The sequence below is a fragment of the Diceros bicornis genome, unplaced genomic scaffold (genome assembly GCF_020826845.1).
Source record: "Diceros bicornis minor isolate mBicDic1 unplaced genomic scaffold, mDicBic1.mat.cur scaffold_67_ctg1, whole genome shotgun sequence".
Taxonomy (NCBI): Eukaryota; Metazoa; Chordata; class Mammalia; order Perissodactyla; family Rhinocerotidae; genus Diceros; species Diceros bicornis.
The window spans coordinates 3370959-3394631 of record NW_026691553.1 but is presented as its reverse complement, the minus strand read 5'-3'; the positions used below and the strand labels follow the sequence as shown (position 1 = coordinate 3394631).

The 23673-nt window shown below is 58.9% G+C and overlaps 1 protein-coding gene across 6 annotated transcripts; it reads right to left on the bottom strand.

Moving 5' to 3' along the window:
* Positions 1–588: 588 nt before the first annotated feature.
* HDGFL2 (HDGF like 2) lies at positions 589–22746 on the bottom strand. 6 transcript variants are annotated; one of them, XM_058537671.1, is made up of 17 exons: positions 22624–22746; positions 20125–20201; positions 19892–20030; positions 12649–12837; positions 8257–8373; positions 8075–8146; positions 6718–6880; positions 6518–6593; positions 6118–6430; positions 4812–4909; positions 3344–3414; positions 3060–3130; positions 2611–2712; positions 2195–2408; positions 1646–1738; positions 1339–1471; positions 589–898 (listed from the first exon to the last, which is right to left on the bottom strand). In XM_058537671.1, exons 1-17 carry the CDS (start codon positions 22693–22695, stop codon positions 802–804), a joined length of 2097 nt encoding a protein of 698 aa, XP_058393654.1. In that variant the 5' UTR covers positions 22696–22746; the 3' UTR covers positions 589–801. The 6 variants fall into 6 exon arrangements, with proteins under 6 accessions (XP_058393654.1, XP_058393655.1, XP_058393657.1 ...); XM_058537672.1 differs by having other exon boundaries at positions 589–895; XM_058537674.1 differs by having other exon boundaries at positions 6118–6424.
* Between the last annotated feature and the right edge of the window lie 927 nt (positions 22747–23673).

The window sequence follows — 23673 nt, the reverse complement described above, 5'->3', positions numbered from 1 at the left end:
CCAACGCTCAAGCCCCCTGAACGCCAAGGACAACGGACAGCCCACAGCCCCCTGCCAGCCTGAATGGCTTGAGTGCCCCGAGCTGGTGCTGCTGGGGATTCGGGGTCTTTCCTCAGGGGTCCCGAGAGCCACCTGCAGCCCGGGCGGGCAGAGTAAATGGTGGAGTCAGTGCAGCGAGGCCACGGCTTCCGGGGAATGCAAGGTCTCCACCGCCCGGCCCCGCCCTCGGCCTTCACTCCTGCCTGGGCACTGGGCTGCCACGCAGGCAGATCCCACCACAGCCTCTGTTTGAGCCCCGGAGTTGAGAGGGTTTGATTTCTCCTTTGTTCCGGAAAGGCCTTGCTCGCACCCACTCTCCTTCACCGTCGGCACCGCGGGGCCAGGCCGGGCCGGGCGCACCGTCAGAACCCAGCTCACGGCCGCTGTTACTGCTGACCCTACAGCTTAACCAAGCTCACGGCCGCTGTTAATGGCGACCCTACAGCTTAAAACCCTTTGTCCCCAAAGGGGCCCCGATAGAGGCAAAGTGCTCCCTAGCTCCAGCCCAGCTGCACCAGTAACGCTAGAACACCAAGCCAATAAAAATGATCTTTTTTCATTAAAAAAACCCTTTATAGTCATTTCATGTTGGTTGGAAATCACAGAAATTAGGCAGAAAAAAAACCCAGGGGGACAAATACAAACGAACAGCACGGCGTCTCCCCAACAGTTCTCCGCTCTCTGGGCGGCCGGGCGGGCGGGAGCGGGGCAGGCCTCGGGCATCGGCGGGGCGGGCGGGGCCGGGCCACCGGGGCTCGGGGCTCAGCTCTCCTCGTCGTCCAGGGACTCCGAGTCCACGCGCACCCTCTCTCGCTCCTTCCCCGGCACGTCCAGGTCGGGGCCCTCCCGAGCGCTGCTGCTGGACCACGGCAGGGCGAGTGACCAGGCTGCCTCTGCCGTCCCCTCCCCGACAGACCCGACGCCCCTGCACTCCCCCTGCTGTGCCCACTGCACTAAGAGGGTGCCACAGGCAGACCAGGGTCCTCCACACGGCAGGGTGGACGGGTGCTGGTGGGAGAGCCTGCCTGCGCCCACTCCCGGAGCAGCCGGAGGAAGCCCCCCTCCCAGGGGCCGGACCCATGGCAGCTTGGAGCACTGGAGCTACCTTGATGGGGCCCCTGGGGGTCAGCTGCAAAGGCTGCAGGGGGTGGGGGTGGGGGGCCAGGATGGGGGGGACACAGTGTCTGCGACTCTTACCAGACGAGCAGCCCACTGGGAGCCGCTGGGACACAGGTGCCCTTCACGCTGCCCCCTCTCTCGGGAAGTCGCCCCCACGGCCGTGGCCCCTGCGACACTTACTCGTTGTGTAACAGGTCTTCAGAGGAGCCCCCGCCCGGCCCCTCCTCCGAGTTCTGTTCCTCCTCCTGCTCCTTGTCCTCTGTGCTCTCACTCTTCTGGGACGTGGCCTCACCGTTCACCGGGGCTGAGAGGTCTGGGTGGGAGAGAGGGCTCGTGGGACACTGCTCGGCTATCATCCAGGACCCCTTAACCCTTCCTGCTGAAAGCGAGCGAGCTGGCCTTGGGACAGGGGTCCTAAAGGACCCCGGACCCTTCTCGAGGGCCCTGGCCCCATGCGCCCACATTAACTTCCACCTCAGTGCCTCACCAGCCATGTGGGGACTGTCAGCTCCCACCAGACCGGGGCCTGGCTGCGTCTGGGTCCTTCCTGCAGCCGGGCTGGGCCCCTGAGCACACGCACCTGAAGAAGCGAGGAGCAGGAAATGAGTAGCCGTGGGCAACACGGGTGAAAGCACGCCTGAGCCTGGGACGGAAATGTGGAGAGAGGAGCCCCCTCCACTCTCCCTCGGCTGCTCAGCCTCCGGCCGAGCTAAAGGACTGCTCCGACCATCTGTCCTGGGGACCGTGTGACCCCAGAAGGAAGGAACGCTCTCCCGTCCCTCACAGCCACCATCCCTGCCAGAGACACCCCTCCTCCTCCCGTGGCCCTCCAGGCCCAGCCCGAGGCCTGCGCCTCCCAGACACCCCCACTGCCCGTGCAGTAATGCCTGCACCTCGGCCTGCACGCACGCGTGGGGGACAGAGCCCGGCCCGCGCAGAGCACCAGCAGGAACGCACCACTCCAGCCGTCTGGGGAAGAGCACGGGCTGTGCCCAGGGCTCAGATGGCCCGCCCAGCGCCCCGTGTGCCTCCTCACCAGCGCTCGCCTCGTCCTCCGCTCTCTCCGTGGGGGCCTCCTCTCCGGCCAGCACCTCCTCGGCCTTTTCCGCCTCGGCTCTCTCCTTCTCCGGCCCGGTTCTGGTCGCCTTCTGGATGGCCTCGATCTTTGGTCCCAGGACCCGCGACTTGAGACGGGTGTAGACCTCCGCGGCCTTCTCCATCACCTCCTTGTTGGCCTTGTAACGGCGAATCTGGCCCGCCAGGAGGCCTGGCTCAGGAAGGGCAGCCGGCCTCCCCCACCCCGAGGCCCTGCCCCGTCATGCCGCCCCTGGCGGGGGCGCCACCCCTGGAAACTGGCATCCCCCCGCCAGCCGTGGCCGGGAACCCGGGGTCCCTGAGCAGACTGTGCCCCACCTGCCACCAGCCCCTCTCACCCCCGGACTCCCACCGTACCTTCTTCAATGTGGCCACCACATCTGTGTTCTTCTGGAGAATCTGCGAGGTCACCTGCAGGGTCCCCAGCTCTGCGAGGGCGTTCAGACACCTCTTCACGTCCTGCAGGGTGGGAGGGGAGTCAGGGGGTGCAGCACCAGGCTGACGGGTGCCAGGGGGCCCGACGGCGCAGAGAAGGACCCCTCGGGCTCTCCCTGCAGGGGAGGGCTGAGGGCTGAGCGACGGGAGCCCCTGGGACAAGCAGAGGGACTCAGAACTCGGAGGCTCTTGGAGCCTGCCTGTGGCGCCACCTGGTGGGGACGCCAGCCGGGCCCTCAGCTGGGGGACGCAGGATGGGAACAAGGACCCCACCCCTGCCACCCCGAGGGACCCTGGATTTTCAGAGGGGGGCTGCTTGGCTCCGGGGAAGTGGCTGCGAGGTGCCCCTGCGGCCCCGAGAAGGGCCTCACCGGGTTGTCGACCTTCAGGGCGAACTTGATCTCGCTGTGAAGCTTCTGGAGCTTCTCCTCCACGGAAGGTTCTGTGCCCAGGAGAGAACACAGCGCCCGGGCCTGAGCACGGCCACGGAGGCCCAGGCTGCAGGGGGCTGGCCGGCCTGGCCCCCACACCTGGCTGCTCTCTCGCGGCCCCTTCTGGGGACCGGCCCGAGCACCGCTCCAGTGACAAGAGCCAGCTACTCCACGGCCTTCCCTCCTCCCGCCCTCAGACAGCGACCGGGGCAGCCAGGCCTCACCTTTCTTCTTCTCGACCTTCCGATCCGGGGCGAACCCTTCCGATCGCTTCCGAGTTCGTTCCTTGACAGGCCTGTGGAGAGTCGCGTCTCAGACGGGCCCCTGACCAACGTCCCTGAGGCCACCCTGCCCCGGCCGCCACCACCCTCCCCAGCAGGGCCGGGGCCTGCGGGGGGGACCCACACCCGCTGCGGAAGGAAACCTCTAGGAGGCCCTGGAGGCTGGAGGAGGAGGGTCAAGCCCGTCGTGACCTGGTCAAGGGCAGGCACCCGAGGTGACCAAAGATGTCAGCCCTGCCCCTGGTTCTTGCGAGCGAGCAACGGGAAATCCCGGAATTCTTTTCTTTCAAATGTGCAGCTGACTTCTTTTTGCTGAGGAAGACTGGCCCTGGGCTAACACCCGTGCTGATCTTCCTCTACTTTATATGGGACGCCGCCACAGCACGGCCTGACAAGCGGTGCGTTGGTGTGCACCCGGGATCCGAACCTGCGAACCCCAGGCCACCGCAGCAGAGCGCGCGCACTTAACCGCTGCGCCACCGGGCCGGCCCCGCAGCTGAGGGTTAATAGCTAGTTACCTAAATCTTAGCGAATGAGTTATTAAAAGGTTCTCTGGAGCCAGTCCAGAAAGTTTAGCACGTCCAAAGCCAGTCCAAAGTTTAGCACGCTCTGCTTCGGTGGCCTGGGTTCAGCTCCCGGGTACAGACCTACACCACCTGTCTATCAGTAGCCATGCTGTGGTGGCGGCTCACAGAGAAGAATTAGAAGGACTTACAACCAGAATATACAACTATGCACTGGGGCTTTGGAGGGGGGGTGGTGAGAGAAGATTCACAACAGATGTTAGCTCGGGGCAAATCTTTCCCAGCTAAAAGATAGATAAATACAAGATGCTCTGATTTGACATTCCTAAATACAGAATTCAACATTCTGTCTGGCAGTCTGGCTGCCAAGTGTCCGTGGGCAGGTCTGTCCACTGATGGCTGAAGTTCCACTTAGAAAGTGGGGAGGGAGACAGGCTGCCCCCCGACCTCGGTGGGCCTCGGACTTAAGAAGTCTGGTCTGGGGGACAGTCTGTCCCCCTCGGCACTGCTGACGGGGGCCGAGTCATTCTCTGGGGGGCCGTCCTGGGCACTGTGGGGTGTGGAGCAGCACCCCTGGCCCCACCCACTCAGTGCCAGGAGCTCCCCCAGTGTGACAACCACAGATGTCCCCAGACATCGCGTGGAGTCCCCCGGGGGCAGCATGGCCTGGACGAAAGCCCTGGTCTGAGGAAGGACGACGGTCCTAGATCTGTGGCTCCTATACAACCTGACGGGACCAAGACAGGCACGCCTCAGCTGGATCCGTCTCTAAGACTGAACGTGGACGCCGGGTCCCTCCCCGGGGGCCCCCAGGAGGCTGAAAACCGCGGGGGCCAGGATGGGGCAGACGGCCCCAGGAGCCGTGGGAGGGGAAAAGTGGGTGTCACCTGGCGCGGGGCTTCTCCTCGGAGCGCCCTCTCTTCTCCTTCTGGCTGGGTCTCCTCACGGGCTCCGCGCTTTGCAACTTCTTAGCTGATTTCTTCGCCTGCGGCAGCCAGAGAAACAGAGGAGCTGGAGCGGCAGGCAGCCCCGAACTGTCCCCCTGAGAGACACAGCTCGACACTTCCGGCCACCACCCTCGCACTGCTGGGAGCTGGTGGAACGGGTGGGACTGGACAGGACAAAGGACGCCTGTGTCCAGCCTGTCGCCGGGCCCTGAGAGGACCCTGGGGTCCTGGAGTCCAAGCCCCCACCCAGTGGAGGGACAGCCCCACTGCACCCTCCTGCCAAGGAGCTCAAGGCTGTGGCCGGAACACTTCCTGTGGCAGGGAACTCGGTCCCCACTTTGTGACCAAAGGGAGAGCGATGGGGAGAAAGTGGGGGGTCGTCCTGCTTCCCCATTCCCCCGGCCCCCTCGTGTGGGACCCTGGGCTTGGTCCAGAAGGTGATGGGCCTGGGAGGTCAGACTCTCCGATTCAGGCTGGACTGAGAGTGCCAAAAGACGGGGGAGCTGATCGGCCCACCGCCCCTCACCAGCCTCCTAACTGTTCCCATGCTCACCCCACAAGCTGTTCCCCACAGTGGCCAGAGGACACCTGTGGACACCTGAGTCGGGTCCCGCCCTCCTCTACCCACAGCCCTCCAGGGCTCCTTCCTCCCTTGGGGGAAAAGCCCAAGTGCTCCCTGCAGCCCACCAGGCCCTGCACGACCTGCCCCGTGCCCTCCCTGCCCTCCTCTCCTCGCTCTTGCCCTCTAGCCACATGAGCCTCCTCTCTGCTCCTCCAACACACCAGGCCAAGTGCTGCCCCAGAGCCTTTGCACGGGCTATTCTCTTGGCCTAAGATGCTTTTCCTTCAGATATCTTCCCAGATCACCTCTCACTTCATTCACACCCCTACTTAAACGGCATCTTCTCATCTGACGCCTTTAGGGCCCACCCTATTTAATACGGAAGCCCTCCCCCTAAAGCTTCACGTCTCTCCAGTGGCTTCACTCTCCTCCTGAGCACCGAACGCCCTGGAATGCCCACGTATCACCCTCCTGTCGCCCACTGTCTCCCTCCCTCGGGTGTCAGCTCTCCAGTGGCAGGGGTTCTGTGCCCCGCAGGCTCTCCGCTCTCTCCCGGCACCCAGCAGGGGTTCCACGCGTGGCTAGACGCAGGAGTGGGCATGTGGGAGGCAGCGGGCCTTAGGGAGGAGCCTCCTCTCCCCGCTCGCCGCCCTCCCGGTCCCGGACCCCTGGGCCGGGCTGCACCTCTCTCTCCAGCTCGGCCTCGGGCTCTGAGTCGGAGGAGGACTGGGGCCCCCGGCCCCGGCCCTTGCGGCCGCGCTTCCTGACGGGCTCGTCCTCGTCCCGGAGCTCGTCCCCACTGCTGCCCCCGCTGCCCGCGGGCGGGGCGTCCCCGCGATCGGCTCGCTCGCGCCGCCGCTCCTTCTCCTCCTTCTCCTGCTCGCGCAGCCGCCGCAGCTCCTCCTCCTGCTCGCGCCGCCGCCGCGCCTCCAGCTCGCGCCGCCGCTCCTCGTCCCGGCGCTTCCACTCGCTGATGCGGTCCACCTCGTCACTGTCGCTGCGGGAGGGCCCGGTCAGAGCAGCCGAGGGGGCCAGGCCGCCTGCCGTCAGCGGCCCCACAGCCACCCCAGGCCCTGTCACCCACCTGTCACTGCTCGAGCTGCTCGGGGGCCGTTCAGGCTTCGGTTTCCGCCCGCGGGGTTTCGGGGGAGGCTTCTCGGCTACGGAAAAGGGAGGGTGGCCTTCTCCAACACCGTGTCTCTCCGGGCAGGGCGAGGAGCCCACCCCGGCCGGGCAGGGGGGCCCTCATGGGGAAGCCTCTGGGCACTGACGTCAGGTCCTTACCTGGCTTCCTGCCCCGCGGTGGTTTCTTTACGGACACCTCCGAGTCGGAAGAAGACGAGGAGGAGGAGGAGGAAGAGGACGCCGACCTGGCCACGGCCACTGGCTCTCCCTTGGCACCGTCGGATTCTGCTTTGGAGTCTGAGTCGGAGGCCGACGGAGCCTTCTGGGAGAGGCCGGGGCGTGGAGGTGAGAGAACGCAGGGCGATGGCAGCCCCGAGCACCCCCCACCCCACCAACCCCCAAAATCCACCTCCCCCCAAACTGGAAACCCTTCATTTTGGCCCCAAATCACAGGCAGCCCGGGATGTGCTGCAGCGGCCTGCATGTTCGCCTCGGTCACAGGGCGGAATCTCCCGGGGCCTCACCTCCTCCTGGGGAGGTGCAGGCGCAGGCGAGGGCCGCAGGTTCCCAGCGGCGAGGACTTGTAATACCGAATCTCACCTGGAGGCCCAGCTGGGGGAGCTGCCCTCCTGTCTCTGCCCCCCAGCTCTCCTGCACCCATGGCACACACACCCCACATGCACACCCACACACAAACACACATGTGTACATGCACAGACCACACATGCACATACACGAGTACATGCACACACAATATGCACACTTGTACATACAAGACGCACGTACACATGCACACGTGCCCACACTCGTATACACACAACACACATGTACACATGCACACACTACCCAAGCACACACATGCATGGACACACCACACACATGCACAGACCACACTCATGCATACACATACACGCACAGTTGTGCATATACGTGTACGTGCACACAACACACGTGCACACTCATACACACACTTGCACACTCTTGTACGAGACAACACACTCCTACACATGCACACTCGTGTGTATGCACATATACACTCATACATGCAAACACATATCACACACGTTCATACAATCACACAACACGATCACACCCATGCGTGCCACACACAACACAGTTGTACATGAACACACATGCACACAACATCCACGTGCACAAACAACACACACACACACTCTCTCTCTCCACGGGCCCTCAGAGGGCTTCACTCCCCTCTGATGCCCGCATTCCAGCAGCCCATCTTCCGGACTGGCCTCCCAGTTCCCCTCAGGAGCAGCGGCGGCCCAGGGAGGTGCTCTGCACACACAGCACTCAGGGACCACGGGCTGAAGCCGTTAGTGAATGCAGAGGTGGAAGTCGGCGGTGCCCTGGGGTTGCCCTATAGCCCCTGCCCGACCTTCCTCCAAAAACGGCCTGACTCCAATCATGCACAGTGCCTGGTGACCATGCAGAGAAGCTCTAGGAGTTCCCCACAGGTGGGCCCGGGGGGAACAGAAAAAACGCAGAATCCCTCTACCTTTTTCTTCCGTCCTGCAAGGGGGCCCCGGCGTGGCGCCCGGACCACGGCTTTCTTCTCAGGGGTGAAGTCCTGGGCGGAGGGAAGGGAGCTGAGCGTGGGAGCCACTGGCTGCCCACTGCGTGGCTCCCACCTGTGCATCCCCCCTGGCCTGCCCACCGAGGAGCCGCCCACCTGCTCACCTGGTCACTGGTCTTCTCTGACTCGGAGGAGCTTTCCGAGTTCTCCTCCTCGGATGGGGACATGCTGCCTTGATCCAGGTCGCTGGAGGCCTTTCGCGCTCGTTTTGAGACTGACATCTGGAAGGGGAGCAGCCCGAAGGGATCAGTGACCAGGAAAGCCCATGTGCTCGGCAGAGCTGTCCCCCGCTGACCGCTGGCAGCCCAGGGAAGAGCCAAGGTTTGGCAACCTTTGTTGGGGGGACGCGGCAGGGACCCCTTAGAGAATCTGATAAAACCTTGGGATCTTAAACCTTGAGGACATGACACTCAGTGACATGAGGCAGACACAGAAGGACAGACACTGTGTGATCCCCTCACAGGAGGCCCCTAGAGGAGTCACAGACACAGAGACAGACAGTGGATGGTGGGGCCAGGGGCTGGGGGAGGGGAGGGGAGTCAGTGTTTCATGGGGACGGAGTCTCAGTTTGGGAAGATGGAAAGTTCTGGAGACGGATGGTGGGGATGGCTGCAAAACAACGTGAATGTGCTTAATGCCAACGAGCTGTGCATTTCAAAATTGTTAAAATGGAAAATTTTATGTTATGTATATTTTACCACAATAAAAAAAAACAAAAAAGGAGAAAAACCTAATCCGGGATCCTTTCCCCAGAAAAACGCACGTGCACCCGTTTTGGAAGTAGATAGAGGGGGTGGCTGCACACCCTTGAGTGGACTAATTAACGCCACTGAGTTTCACATTTTAGAATGGTTCGTTTTATGTGAATTTCACCTCAGTACAAAATTTAAAACCATATATACATACACATGCACACAATTCTGAATTCACTTTCAGGGCATCATGGACTGACTCCCTGACGCCCACCCAAAGAAGCCAACTTGGGAATTTTTATGAAGGAAGAAAGGAGAAAGCATGGAGAACTGAGCTCTAGAAACAGATCCCTGCCCGGAGACCACCAATGTCCAAGGCCAGGGCGTGATGGGCTGAACTGTGTCCCCTAGAATTCATGTGGAAGCCTAACCCCAGGACCTCAGAACGTGACTGTATTTGGAGAAGGGTCTTTACAGAGGTGATTAGGGTAACATGAGGTCACTAGGGTGGGCCCTGATCCAATACGACTGGTATCTTTACAAGAAGAGGAGAGGACACAGACATGCACGGAGGGAAGACCATGTGAGGACACAGGGAGATGGGCACCTACACGAGGAGAGAGGCCTCACAAGGAACCACCTTGGGGCCGGCCCGGTGGCGCAGCAGTTAAGTGCACGCGCTCCGCTTCAGTGGCCCGGGGTTCGCAGGTTCGGCTCCCAGGCGCGCTCCAACGCACAACTTATCAAGCCATGCTGTGGCGGCGTCCCATATAAAGTGGAGGAAGATGGGCACGGATGTTAGCCCAGGGCCAGTCTTCCTCAGCAAAAAGAGGAGGATTGGCATCGATGTTAGCTCAGGGCTGATCTTCCTCACAAAAAAAAAAACAGAAGAAGGAACCACCTTGGTCTCAGACTCCCAGCCCCCAGCCCCAGGAGGAACTACATGTCTGCTGTTAAGCCCCAGCCTGTGGTACTCCGTTATGGCCGCCGGAGTGCACAGATACGCTCAGGGATACACCAACAAGAGAAGGCCCCTACTCTCCTGCAACTTACGTTCTAGTCAGGAGAGACCAACAGAAGCGTTAAGGAAGAATCCGAGAGCAAAGTAAGTCCTGTGACAGTAAGAGGGCACTGTGGGAAGTGACGGGGACGCCTCAGGGGTGGTCAGAGAAGGCCGCGGGGAGGCCTGCAGGACGAGGGGACGCCTCAGGGGTGGTCAGAGAAGGCCGCGGGGAGGCCTGCAGGACAAGGACGGGGAAACGGACGGAGGAGCTTTCCAGGCCGAGGAGACAGCAAGCACAAAGCCCCTCGGGTGGAAGGCACCTTGGCATTTTCAAAGATGTGAAAGGTGGCCAGAGTGGCTGGTCAGTGGTCAGGGAGGGGACTGGGAGCGGCTGGGACCAGACCCACGGGGCTGTGCGGGCCGCGTTTGGAGCCTGGCCCCATTTCACAGACGGCCACACTGAGACGCTCTTCACGGCTCACCACACTCAGCACACGGGACGGGGGGACCCTGGCCCGGCTCAGGGGGTAGGCGGTATGTGAGTTAGGGGCACTGTGTGTTTCCCTCTCCCAACCCGGTGAGCACGAGGACTCCTAACCCAGGCGCTTGGGGAAGCCACCGCAATTACAGGACATTTCTGTCCCCCGCGCACACTTGTGTTCCGTCAGCCATCAGATTCTCTAGCTCCAGGTTAAGCGTTTCAAGCTGGGATGTGGCCTGGAACCCAGACGAAAGGGCAGGAATCTGAGGACTAAGATGACCCGAGGCAGGGCCCTCCCTCCTGACGTCCACGCACCGGGGTCGAAAGAAAGGCTGTCAGGAGGCACCCTGAGCAGCGAGACCCGGTAACCCCAGAACCAAGAGACCTCAGCGGGCGGGTTGGGGGCAGTGCCTGGGCTGGACCCCGCTCCACACGAGCTGGTGGCGGGTCTGCCATAAAACCTGACAAGAGGAGGTCTTCTGTGGAGCCATTAAGAAGAATAAACAAGACCAGATCCGCGGATACAGAGAAAAACACCAACAAAATAATGTTAACTGGAGAGAGAACGTAAAGCTGACCCCACGGGAAAACCACAGCACCCCCCCAGACTGGGGAAAGGAACAACAAGGACGTGCTAGTCGGGGGGTGTTACGAGTGAAAAGATCTTTTACATTTTTCCCTAGAGTGGGTGAAAGGTGTTGTAATAACAACTCATATCTGTTTAACACAAAGTTGGCCAAAATTACTGAAGATGTTGACCTATAAATAGTGGTTTATCTGTAAGGGGTCGGATGGAGGTGGTTGTGTTTTCTACATATTTCTATTCAACTTCTCCAAAAACTGTACACAGAAAAACGTTGACTTGTAAAAAGCAATACCGGGCGGGCCCCGTGGCTTAGCGGTTAAGTGCGCGCGCTCCGCTGCTGGCGGCCCGGGTTCGGATCCCGGGCGCGCGCCGACGCACCGCTTCTCCGGCCATGCTGAGGCCGCGTCCCACATACAGCAACTAGAAGGATGTGCAGCTGTGACATACAACTATCTACCGGGGCTTTGGGGGAAAAAATAAATCAATAAAATTATTAAAAAAAAAAAAGCAATACCAACGACGTCATAAAAAGTTGGGGGAAAACCTAAACGCTCAACGATCTTAATATATTAGTTAGAATTCACCCACATCATAAACTACTTCTCAACCACTGAAAACTACATTTTAAAATAACATTTAACGACAAGGAATACTCATAATATTAGGCAGAAAAACATCAAGATACAAACATACATACAAACATATTGTACGTATGATGGCCAATTCTGTACTTTACACACACACCCCCTTGTGCAAGGCACGTACGAGATCACAGAGAAATACATCAGGACGTTTCTAGTCCTTGGCACAGAAACCCCCTCAGAAAATACGGGCATGTTTTAACAGCTTCTTTATGCTTTTTGCATTTTCTAACTTACCTACAATGAGCATGGCTTACCATTATAACTGGAACCCAAAACAAACGTTTCTTTTTAAAGTAATAAGACGAATGCCTTACTCTATCAGAGAATTTGCTGCTAGAACCTGGTCCTTCAATTCTGCACCCAAATATGTAGAAGCAAAGGGCAGAGGATGAAAAAAGGCAGGAAAGAGAATATATGCATGAGAACTGAAAATGTACGTCCACATGAAAACTTGTGGCACACGAATGTCCACAGCAGCATTATTTACAATGGCCCAAAAGTGGAAGTTACCCAAATGGCCGTCAACAAATGGATAAGCACCATGTGTCCCTCCACACACTGGAACATGACGCAGCCATGAAGAGGAGTGAGGCCCTGACACAGCCACACCATGGATGGACCTTGAACACACGATGCTCAGTGAGAACCAGACACAGAAGGACACACGGTGTGTGATCCCATTGATGCAAAATGTCCAGAACAGGCACATCCAGAGACAGAAAGTGGATCCGTGGTTGCCAGGAGCTGGGGAGGAGGATGGGGGGGTAACTGCTAATGGGAGCAGTTCCCTAATGGGAAGGGAGTTTCTTTTGGGGTGAAAGAATGTTCTGGAATTATGGTGATGATTGCACAACTCTGTGAATGTACTAAAAACCACTGAATTATATACTTTCAAAGGGTGAATTTCATGATATGTGAATGGTATCTCAATTTTTTAAAGAAAGCATATTAAAGAAAGGCAGAGAAGGGCAAGTAGGCTGCCGGATGTGACTTCAGGGTGGCAGGAGGAAGTGCCAGGGTGCTGCTGGCCCCCCCCACCCCCATACCAGGTGGGCCCCCCACAGGCCAGGTGCACCTGCCCCCGCCCTACCTTCAAGGCCGACGCCTTCCGCTTGAGGGCGCTGTTGTCGCTGCTCTTGTCTGAGTCTGAGTCGCTCTCCATCCTGTCGCTGGCAGCTGTGGTCACGGCTGTGACGGCCATGACTCCCCGGTCCTCGTCGTCCTCACTCCCGCCTGCCGGGTCAGCTTCGGGGGCCTCACTTTCAGAGGAACTCACGGGCTAGGGGTGGGGGGGGCCAAGACAGCGGGTCACCACCAGGCTCGGGTGAGCTTCCCAACCAGGGCGGCCACCCAGAGGACAGCACCCACCGGCGGGGTCTCAAATGTCAGGGTCCAGCCTCCTCGCTTTCCAAATGGGGGAACTGAGGCCCAGGAAGCCCCGAGAGCTGAGGTGGGAGGGTGAGACAGACACGTGTGCCAGGCGCTAGGATTCAAGCGCAGCCAGATTCAAGGTCAAACCTTGGGCGAGCGACTTAAGCCTCTCTGTGCCTCAGTTTCCACATCTGAGCTGGGGGGGTGGCACCATTTTGGCTTCGTAGGGCCAAGGCGAAGATCAGACAGAAGTGGATCGTGACAAACTCAGGACAGGGCCCAGACTACGGCAAGAGGTCCATCAGCGTTTACTTTTTAAAATTGTTCTTCTCGTTATCATGAGGAGGCAGCTGACACAGGACAGGAGCTCGGGGCTTGAGCGTCCCGGCACTGCTGTTTGTTTCACCCAAAATGCCTCCTCCAGCGGAACGGCCACAAGAGTAGCCCACACTTCTACGGAGCGTCCTCCGTGCTAGCCGTGTGCTGGCTCACTGACACACGTGGGCGCCGTCTCTGAGCAGCTGCTGGCTGCCAGGTGCTGTGCTAGGCAGGCGGTGAGCACAGACGTGAAGGCAGCACAGTCCCTGGCCCTGCAGAGCTCCCAGTCCAGTGGGACAGACCGACCACAGCCATTCACACAGATCAGTGTCACAGCGTGGTGACGGCAGAAAGGAAAACACTGGCATGTGGGTGCAAAGTGTGGGAGTACTTTGCAGTGGGTGGTCAGCGGGGGGACCCTGGGAGGGCGTGACATCTTAGCTGAGGAGTCGTGCCAAGCACGCAAAGGGGGAGGAGCTACACGCGTTCCAGAAAGCAGGAAGGGCACGAGTGAAGGTCCCTGTACACAGCCTCGCAGGAGTTATTGAGGACCTGGGGTATCAGGCAGACGGCACGATGACAGTCAGATCACAAGGCTTTCTGGGTCCCTTTGTGAATTTGTTCTGGATGCTGTGTGTTTGTGGGAGGAAAATGGATGTGCCCCAGTCATATTCAGCCATGACTCACTCATCCAATGAACATCACGGGATACCTACTACGTGCTCGGCCCCGTGCTGGGGACTAGAGACGAGCAAGAGAGGGTCCCTGCCCTCAGGGGGCTCACAGTCTAATGGGGAGACAGACAAGCAAACACACAGTTGTAAGCCAGCATTAGGGGGGTTACCACTACAGCTCCTGAGATACCTGGCCCAGCTGAGTCCAGGTATAAACCTGACCACGTTATTTCACAGAATTTTTCTCTAAATAACTGACTTAAAAAAAAAAAAGAAAGGTTGAGATTTTTAAAAGCCACATTCTCTGGAGACAACACAAATATCCATCTACTGATGGATAAACAAAATGTGGGTTAGCTCTAGAATGGAATACTATTCGGCCATGAAAAGGAGTGAAGCCCTGACACACGCTACACCACGGATGAACCTCGAAAACACACTCAGTGAGAGATGCCAGACACAAGACGCCACATGGAGTGTAATTCCACCGATGTGAAGTGTCCAGAACAGGCACATCCACAGAGACAGAAAGTGGATTCGTGGTTGTCAGGGGCTGGGGGAGGAGGGTGGAGAGTGACTGCTAATGGGGACGGGGTTTCTGTGGGGGGTGATGGGATGTTCTGGAATTAGAGTGGTGATGGTCGCACAATATTGTGAATGTACTAAAAGCCACTGTAGTGTATGCTTTAAAATGGTTAATTTTACGTTATGTGAATTTTACCCCAATTCTTTTAAAAAAAGGAACACTACCAAAAAAAAAAAGCCACATTCTCTTGGTGCAATTATAGTCGGGGTCAATGGATTGGAGCGGGACATGCCCCCCAGCCAAAAAAAAAGCGAGGAGGACCCAAAGGATACGCAAGTCCACGAGAGGAGTCTCCTGGGCACCCCGAAGGGATGCACGGAGTGAGACCGGGAAAGAAAAGCAACCAGAGGCAGAAGTTGGTGCAGCTGGGTGACCAGAGGAGGAAGAGGGGCCGTGAGGGGCTGCACGGAGGCTGAGGCGAGGTCCCGGCAGCACATCAACGTGGAAAGGTGCAGAAGAGACTGGAAGCGAGGGAGGAGAATGCGGGTGCCAGAGCCGGGCCGGGCCAGCGATGCAGGAGCGGGGAGCTGGGCGGAGGGGCGGACGGGAGACCCCCTCGCTCCATGCCCACTCTGTGCTTCCCCCACCAAGAGGGTGGAGCCCACCCCAGCCTTCTCGAACAAGCCCTATTTCACAGGCGAGAAGAGTGAGGAGGTGTTGACAGGACCTCCCGCTCAGCACTGATCACCTTCATCTCCCTTGAGTCACTGCGACGCGGGGCCTCTGGGCCCGGTGACAGGGCCCTGTCTGTATAACGTGTGACAAGATTAAAAAGTACAAGACTAGGGAGGTCGAGCCCTGAACCTCAGCTGGCGGAGAATAATCAGGCTGTCTCTGTGGGTTCTAGCCACCTCCCCTGCAGGGCGCTGTTTCTCTTTGGAGGGTCTCTGGTGAGGAGAGAGGGAGATGTCACCTCCTCCCCGCCCCGTGTTTCACGGGGAGAAACAGCAGCTCGGAGGGTGAGCGACTGGATGGCTGGTGGGAGGATCCACTGCAGGAGGAAAGGGTCAACACCGCGGCAGTAAGAGCTGGCGCAGGTTAAGCGCGAACCACCAGACACCAGACACCAGAGAGCTTATCGTCTCTCTCTGGCATGGGTGGGAGCTGTCGTCCACACACTGCAGATAAGAAAAAAGGCGTGACAGCTCAAGACCACAGAGGACTAAGTGACAGAGCAGGATGCAAACCGGGTCGGCCTTGCGCTCTGAGCCTGAGCCACTGGACACAGCTACTGCTTACTAAAACCCCGCCCTGCTCCTGCCAAGCTCCTGACCAGCTGTGTCCCATCTGGGCCTCGACAGCCCCGTCAGGCGCCCAGGATGAATGGGAATGTTCCACAACTGGGGAAACTGAGTCTTGGGGAAGGTCAGTGACTTGCCCTACACTCTGCCTGTGGATAAAGCGGGAACTCTGCATCTCCTGGGGCCGGCCCAGGGATCTGCCTGCCAGCAAAGGTCTTGGGAAATCCGATGCACATGGCGAAGGCTGGGGGACGGGAATGCTGGGGCGCGGAGAGGAGGTGGGAAATAAAGGCCGAGAGCTGGCACCCTCCAACCGTCCCGAGACCCTGGCTGAGTGAGCGAGATGTGTGCTCGTTTCTCTCGCTGTGGGAGCGGATCAGGAGGGTGACTGAGGTGGGAAGGGAAGGGCAAACCCGGCCTGGCCCCTCATTCCCAACCGCCCCCTCATCTCCTACCGAGCACTGACTGCATGCCACTGTGCTAGATGCCGGATGCCCGTCTGCTTCCGCATTCTCCCAAGACCCCTGTGAGGGGCTGGGACTGCCACCGTCCTGTTTCAGATGAGGAAACCGAGGCTCAGAGAGGTGACGTCGATTCCCGAGGTAGAAGGTGATCAGGTGATAGAGCCAGGACTTGAACCCAGGGCTACGCGTCCACACAGCAGGACTCTTATGCCCAGACCCACCGTGCAGAGGTTACTCCCCAGGCTCCCCCTCCCCCAGACCCCCTCCCCTGCTGGTACCAGCCAGAAGGAGAAGAATCTCGGCCTTCAACAGGCACATGAAAAGATGCTCAACATCACTAATCATCAGGGAAACGCAAATCAAAACTACACTAAACTATCACCTTACACCTGTTCGAATGGCTTTAATCACCAAGATAAAAAACAACAAATGCTGGAGAGGATGTGGAAAACCGGGAACCCTAATCCACAGCTGGTGGGAATGCAAACTGGTGCAGCCTCTATGGAAAACAGTATGGAGATTCCTCAAAAAACTAAAAATAGAGATGCCCTATGATCCAGCTATCCCACTACTGGGAATCTATCCAACGAACCCGAAATCAACAATCCAAAGAGGCTTATGCACCCCTATGTTCACTGCAGCATTATTCACTATAGCCAAGACGTGGAAGCCACCCAAGTGTCCCTCGACTGATGATTGGATAATGAAAATGTGGTATATATATGTATACAGTGGAATACTACTCAGCCATAAAAATAAGACAAAATCGTCCCATTGGCAACAACATGGATGGACCTGGAGGGTATTATGTTAAGCGAAATAAGCCAGAAAAAGAAAGACAAACACCGCGTGATTTCACTCAAATGTGGAAGATAAGCTAACACACAGACAGAGAGAACTGCTTGGTGGTTACCAGGGGCTGGGGGCTGGGGGGTGGGGGGTGGGCACAGGAGTGAAGGGAGGCATTTATACAGTGACTGACAAACAATAACGTATGACTAAAATCTCACAATGTTAAAAACTATTGTAACATCAATAAAAAAACAATTAAAAAGAAAAGAAAAGAATGTTGTCCTGGGAGACGGGGGGCCTGGGGTTCCGTCCCGGCTCAGCTCTAACCAGTGTGAGGACCTTGCACGGGTCCCTCTCCTCTCTCAGGTCATGAGGACATTAGGTGGGTCCTTCCAGGTCTAAGGTTCTCAACCACGGGTGACTTGTCCCTCAGTGGGCATTTGGCAATGTCTAGAGACATTCTGGCTATCAAGATGGGGGCGATGCTCCTGGCACGGTGGGGTGGGGACCAAGGATGGTGCTTAACGCCCCACAGGACAGCCGCCCACAGAGAAGGATCCAGCCCCGAATGTTGAAACACCCTGGTCTGGGTCTAAGAGGGCTCAGGTTCCAGCTGGGGCCCTCTAGGCAATCGAGCAAACTTGCTGGGCCTCTTATGCTCATCTGTAAAATGGAAAGACACCACCCAGCCCCCTCTCAGGCAGTGTGTGCAGCCAGAACCACACCGAGAACCGTTTCCCACCTCCCAGGGTGGCAAGCGGGTGCAGGAAGAGGCCTGGTACACGCTTGGTGGCAGCACCCGCTGAGTTAAGGCTATCGCAAAGAATGAGGCTGTTCTCGGCGTGCTGACATGGACCAACCGTCCAGGTGTATTGTCGGAGGAATAAAGCAAAGAAGAGACTCACCTGCTTTAAAAAACAAAGCTGTACTGTACAGGGTTTCACAGGAATAAGGAATTCTGGGAGGACATGTAAGGAGATGGTAGTGGTGGCTGTCTTGAGAGGAAATCGAAACAGAGCAAGCGGGAAGCAGGACCGACTTGCCACTGTGCGCGCTTTTACACCTTTTCAAGTTTGGACCATGACTCTATTCCCACTCGAAAGGTGAAAATAAACGGCAAACTTCAAGGATGGAAAGAGACTCAGGTACCCCTAAGGCGGTACCTGCCCGTGGACGGGCTCCCTCAGAAGCATCTAGGACAACGTGTGGGAACACACACCTCAAGGTTCCCAGGCCTCAGCCCTCAACTAGGAAACCTCCACTCTAGAGGTGGGGCCCAGGGATCCGCATTTTAAACCGACTCGCCATTTGGAGGTGCAGACGGGTTAGAGAATGGGACAGCAGCAAGAAGCCCTAACACTGACAGCTCCTTCTCAACCTGGGGGGCTGTCCGGGGCTGGTTTAATGTCAAGGTTGCACCATCTCTGAGTTTCAATTCCTCAAGAGCAGGCGTCTACGCAGTACTTAGCAGGCTGGAGATGTGCGATAAATATTAAATAGCGCCATGATTCACCGGGAGGTAACATGCTTAGGACATAACCAAACAGAACCCGAGCTGGGGCCAGAAAAGGATCTCATGAAACTCAGCGACCTTAGAGACCTTCGGATCTGATGACCCAAGTTGGGGACAGGCCAGCCCGTGGAGAGACGGCGGGTATCAAACCAGGGGAACCTCTGTCTCCCCTAGCATCACGGGAGCTAATCCACCACTGCCGTGCACTAAACGTGGGCCCGGCCCCTTCAGCAGGGGCTGTCAAACCCTCGGCACTCGAGAGACATCTGTTGAGTGAACCCCAAATTCTGGACCGCGAGCTCCCGGGACGGAAGAACTGTGTCTGAGTCATTTTGGATTCCTGGTCCCTAGTACAGCACGTGGCCCGTGGCAGGCAGCCGCACAGAGGTGTCTGCCAGGTCGAGGGGTGGACTGAGCCACAGCAGAGGCACACCCAGACCATCTGCAGACCCCGAGTTCTCAAGCAGGACCAGGCACCACAGAACTGCTCAGTCCTTTGCTCACACAGACCAGACCCTCTCCGACTCCTGCTTCCTTGCCCACAGACCTGCGGGGATCTTTTCTTTCCCTAGCTGCCGAGCTCTGCCCCCCAGTCAGTTCACTTGGCCTCCCAGCTGACCTTGAGCCCACCCCACCTGCCCTCAGGCCAGACAACTCCGCATCCCACAGAAACCCCCAAAGCGGAGGTTAAAAGCAGACTGGAGAACCCCACCCCGCCTCACCCCAAAATACCCAGACTGAGGCACCCCTCTGCAATCCTTCAGCCGCCTTCCACAGCTCTTCATGAATTTAACTTTCACTTTTCTAAATTCCTTCCTCTCCCCGAAGGTTTCCAGACACTGATTCGCCACCGCGGTGTCATCTCTGTGACCCCTGCATTTTTTCCCCACCTAAGCAAGAACTCTCACGTCTACTAACTCCGGCTTTTTTTCGAGTCTAAAATCTGGGGGAAGGCAGAGGGTGTTAACGAAAGAAAAACTTTTTTTTCTGTAAAAAAACGAAAGGTTTTGTAAGAGCTATAACCACACTGTTATAAATTCCAGCTAATCCTAGAGCGGTGGGTCTCACCGGGGGTGATCCTGCACCCCCCCACCCCACCCAGGGTGATGTGTGGGGACACGTTTGGTTGTCACACTGGAGGTATTCCTGGCATCGAGTGGGTGGGGGCCAGGGATGCTGCTTGACACCACACAGTGCCCAGGACAGCCCCCCACAGAGAATGACGCAGCCCCCACGTCAGCATGCGGGGGGGGGGGGCAGCCCTGTCCCAGAGACAAGCTAAAGGCCACCTCTGGGGCCCAATGTGCCATGTGCCAGCCCTTACGTGGGCTCTGCAGACACAGCGCCAGCCCTTCTCCTCCTGCAGGTACTCACCAGAGGGGCGCTGTAGCTCGCGTGGGGATTGTTCTGGATCTCCCACAGTCCCTCATTGAAGCCTTTCCTCTTGTTGGGCTTCCCGTACTTGTCTTTACATTTGTCGTAGGGAAACAAGTCCTTAGGTCCCAGGAAGGCTCTGGAGAAAGGAACCACAGGGCCGGTCCCAGGTGAGCTGGGCCAGCCCGGGAGGCACCAGGTGGGAAAACCGCGCCCCCGCTGGGGACACTTACGTTTCGTGTGTACCAAAGAAGAAGATGGGGTACTTGTTGGGGGGCGGCTTCACAGCACCGTCGGCGATGTCATCAATCTGCAGTGGGGGGCGGGTCAGAGGGTGGGGGGGCAGGGGGCAGCTTCACCCACTGACCCAGGAGTCAGCCAAGTTACTTGGGGGGAAGCATGCCGGGAGAAGGGGAGCCTTCAACCTAGGAAGACACGTCACTTCCCAGTTGGGCATCTGCATTCTTCTGTGCACCCCGCCCCCATGCACACCTGTCCCCTCCCCCCAGGCTGCTCTCTCTGCCCCCAAAGGAGGTGCCTCACCTAAGCAAAGCCAAATATGGTCCTCTGAGCAGCCAGGGGGTGGGGCCAAGCTTAGCTTCTAGGAACTCCCAGGACCCTCCCACGGACCCCCTCCCGCAAAGAGGTAATCAGTGGCCCGTCTCCCAGAGGCTACAGCTGGCAGCTCCAAGGATGCAGAGGGTGGGGGGTGGGCTGCAGGAGACAGGCCCCGAGCATCCAGGAAGTCCCACCCTCTCCCTACAGGCCCATGGGCTCCGGCAGCTGTCAGTCACCTCCCCACAGGAGGCTAGCAGCCCCTCCACTTCCAATCAGGTGCCTGGAAATGTTCCGGGCTCAGAGCTGGCTGGAGGGGAGCGCAGAAGAGGGAGAAGCTGGTACTCTGGGAAGAAGGGAAGTGCCCAGAAAGTTTCATCGCTCTTGTCTCCCCCCAGAAAATAAGCATGAACAAATCAGGTTAGAGTGGGTTTTCTGGTCCCCATTAATGCCTTGCCACCCTCTTCAACGCCTGGGGGGCTGCTGGGATCCCCCTTGCCGCCCTCTCCCAGCTTCCTTCCTCAGTTCTCCTCTGGGCTAATTTTCAGAGTCCTTAGCCCTGGGCTGGGAACCTCAGGCATCCACCCCCAGCATCCCACTCCCGCCAGAAGCATTCTCGAACTCCATCACTCTGTGGACCAGCCCAGCAAGCCTTCCAGGCTCGGCTTCTGCTCTGGCGCCACCCAGGACCCGCCTCCGAGCCTGAGATCTCAGACATCGAGCTCTCAGGGCTGCCCAGTGGGTGGTCCCCGAGCCCCCTCCTGGCATCTGGTGGCAGCCTCTCCGCACCAAACCCACAGCTCTGTGATGCCCTTCTGCTCACTTCCACCCAGAGAGAGAGAGGAAGGGTCCGACAGGCAGGGAGCGAGGTGAACTCTCCATCCACCTCACAGGAGCGCCCAGGCAACTCCCTCGCTCCTTCTATAGCAGCCCAACTTTCAGTATCATCTTTCCACTGTCCCCTGCTGCTGCCTGGGCCTCCCACCCCTACCCCCACCCCCCTAAATTCCTTCAGTCCTACCATGCATATTCCACCAACCCCAGCCCTGAGGTGACTTTAGCCCTAAGACCTGGGGTGACAAAAACCCCCAGGTCCCTCCTCCACACTGGCCTGCCCTAGACAGTACCTGGAACTGCGCTCTCTGCAGACCTGGGACGCCCTGCCCTTCAGACCTGGACCCGGGGACCAGCTGGGTCCTCTGGATCCCAGCTCCTCCAAAGGGGAACCCCAGCTCCCCTTACCCCGCCCCCACCCCTTAGATACTCTCTCTCTGGGGCTTGAACCTCTATGCTGTGGGGCCGATCTCTGATTCAAGCATCACAGAGGACCACTCCACCCGAACCCCCCCACCCCGTGCTCCAATCAGCCTCCTCCACCAGCGGGGGGTTGCGGTGGGGGTCTTCACGGGGCACCAGTCCCCAGGGTCCTCCAAACAAGTTTTAGTCCCTGATGCCCTGCACGTTCAGATCCCGTCCGCTCAGCTCCAGTGACCTTGTGAGCAGAGCCCCCAGCCCCATTTCCAGCCCTGGCCCCCCTCAGCCTTGACCCTCAACCCTTCCCCCTTACTGCAGCCCTCATTCCTAGCCCCCCACACACACACACACACGGCCCAAGCCCCCCGGCCTCTCGGAACTTGGCTTCTTGTGGCCCCCCAATAAAGTCCTTCAGTCTGGGGCACCCCCTTCCCATCCATTTGACCCGGCTCCTCAAATCTCGTTCCTCAGCTCCCCTCACACCCTTCGATCTCCCTCAAACTTGAACCCTGCTCCCTCAGTCCCCAGGTTCCTCCAACTCCATCCCTCGACTCTCAGAACCCCGCGTGGGTACCCCTGGGCGGGGACCCTCAGACCTCCAGGCATACGGGTCTCCCAGGCCCGGGCCCACCCCCAGGCCCCCGGAGCGCGGGCCCCGCAGGCCCGGGTCCCCCCCAGGCCCCCAGAGCGCGGGTCCCCCAGGCCCGGGTCCCCCCAGACCCCGGGAGCGCGGACCCCCCAGGCCCGGGACCCCCAGACCCCCGGAGGGCGGGGCCCTCAGGCCCAGGTCCTCTCCAGACCCACGGAGCGCGGGTCCCTCAGGCCCGGAACCCCCCAGACCCCCGGAGCGCGGGCCCCTCAGGCCCGAGGCCCGCACTGCCCCACCCCCCCCACCGCCGGGCCCATCTCCCGCGCAGCCTCACCCGGGCCGGCCAGTGCGGATAGCCCTTCATCTTGGCGAACACCAAGTCCCCGGGTTTGAAGGCGTGCGGCATGCTGGCGGCGGGAGACCCAGGCCGCGGGAAGCGGCGGCGGCAGCGGCGGCGGCGGCGGCAGCGGCGGCGGCAGCGGGAGGCGAAGCCGGGGGCGGGAGCGGGGCGCCGAGGGGGCGGGGGCGGCGGCCTGGGTAGCGGGTCGGAGCGTGCTTATTGGGCTGGTCGCCGCCGGAAGTCCCGCCCTCCAGCCGTCACGGGCGAGCGGCGCCGTCGCTCAGGGCCACGTGCGGGGATAGAGGAGAGCGGGGACGAATGAGAAGAGGGGTTAGAGCAGAGCAAGTTAACGGGATTGGATAACGGATACAGCCAAGGGGCGTGACCCAGAGGCCTAATGGGAGGGGGCGGAGGTTATGGGAGGTGAAAGGGAAAGGTGGGAGGAGGGAACTTCGCTCTGGGAGTGAAGAAGCGGGTAGCCAGGCTCCTTGGGGGCGGGGCTTAGGTAGGGGGCGGGCCATGGAGCGCCACAGGAGGAGGGGCTTTAAGTAGGAGGCCGGCCATTGGATACCACGGGAAAGAAGACCCAATCAAAGTAAGGGGCGGTTATTGATAGCCTCCCGCTCCCCGGAGGAGGGTCTTATATAGAGCTGCAGGCCATTGGATACCACGAGAGAAGCGCCTCAAGATAGGGAGCGGGCATTGGCTACCACAGGAGGAGGGGCTTAAGCCGCTGTCCGCCATTGGCTATCGTAAGAGGAGAGGTTCAACTCAAAATAGGATGAGCCATTGCCTGCCCGAGGGGCGGGGCTTAGGGAAAGGGGCGGGCCAAGAGAGGTCATAGGGTAAACAGCCACGAAAAGCACAGAACACTTACTTCTTCACTCAGGGAAATTGTTTTGAGCATCATGTGCCAGAGCCACAAAATACCCGATATACATATTAATTCATTCAAGAAAAATCTATTGAGCAATGTGTGGCCAAATTACTTAATTTCTCTGTCCTCGGTCTCCCCACCTGGAAAATGGACCTCAAGATGGTACG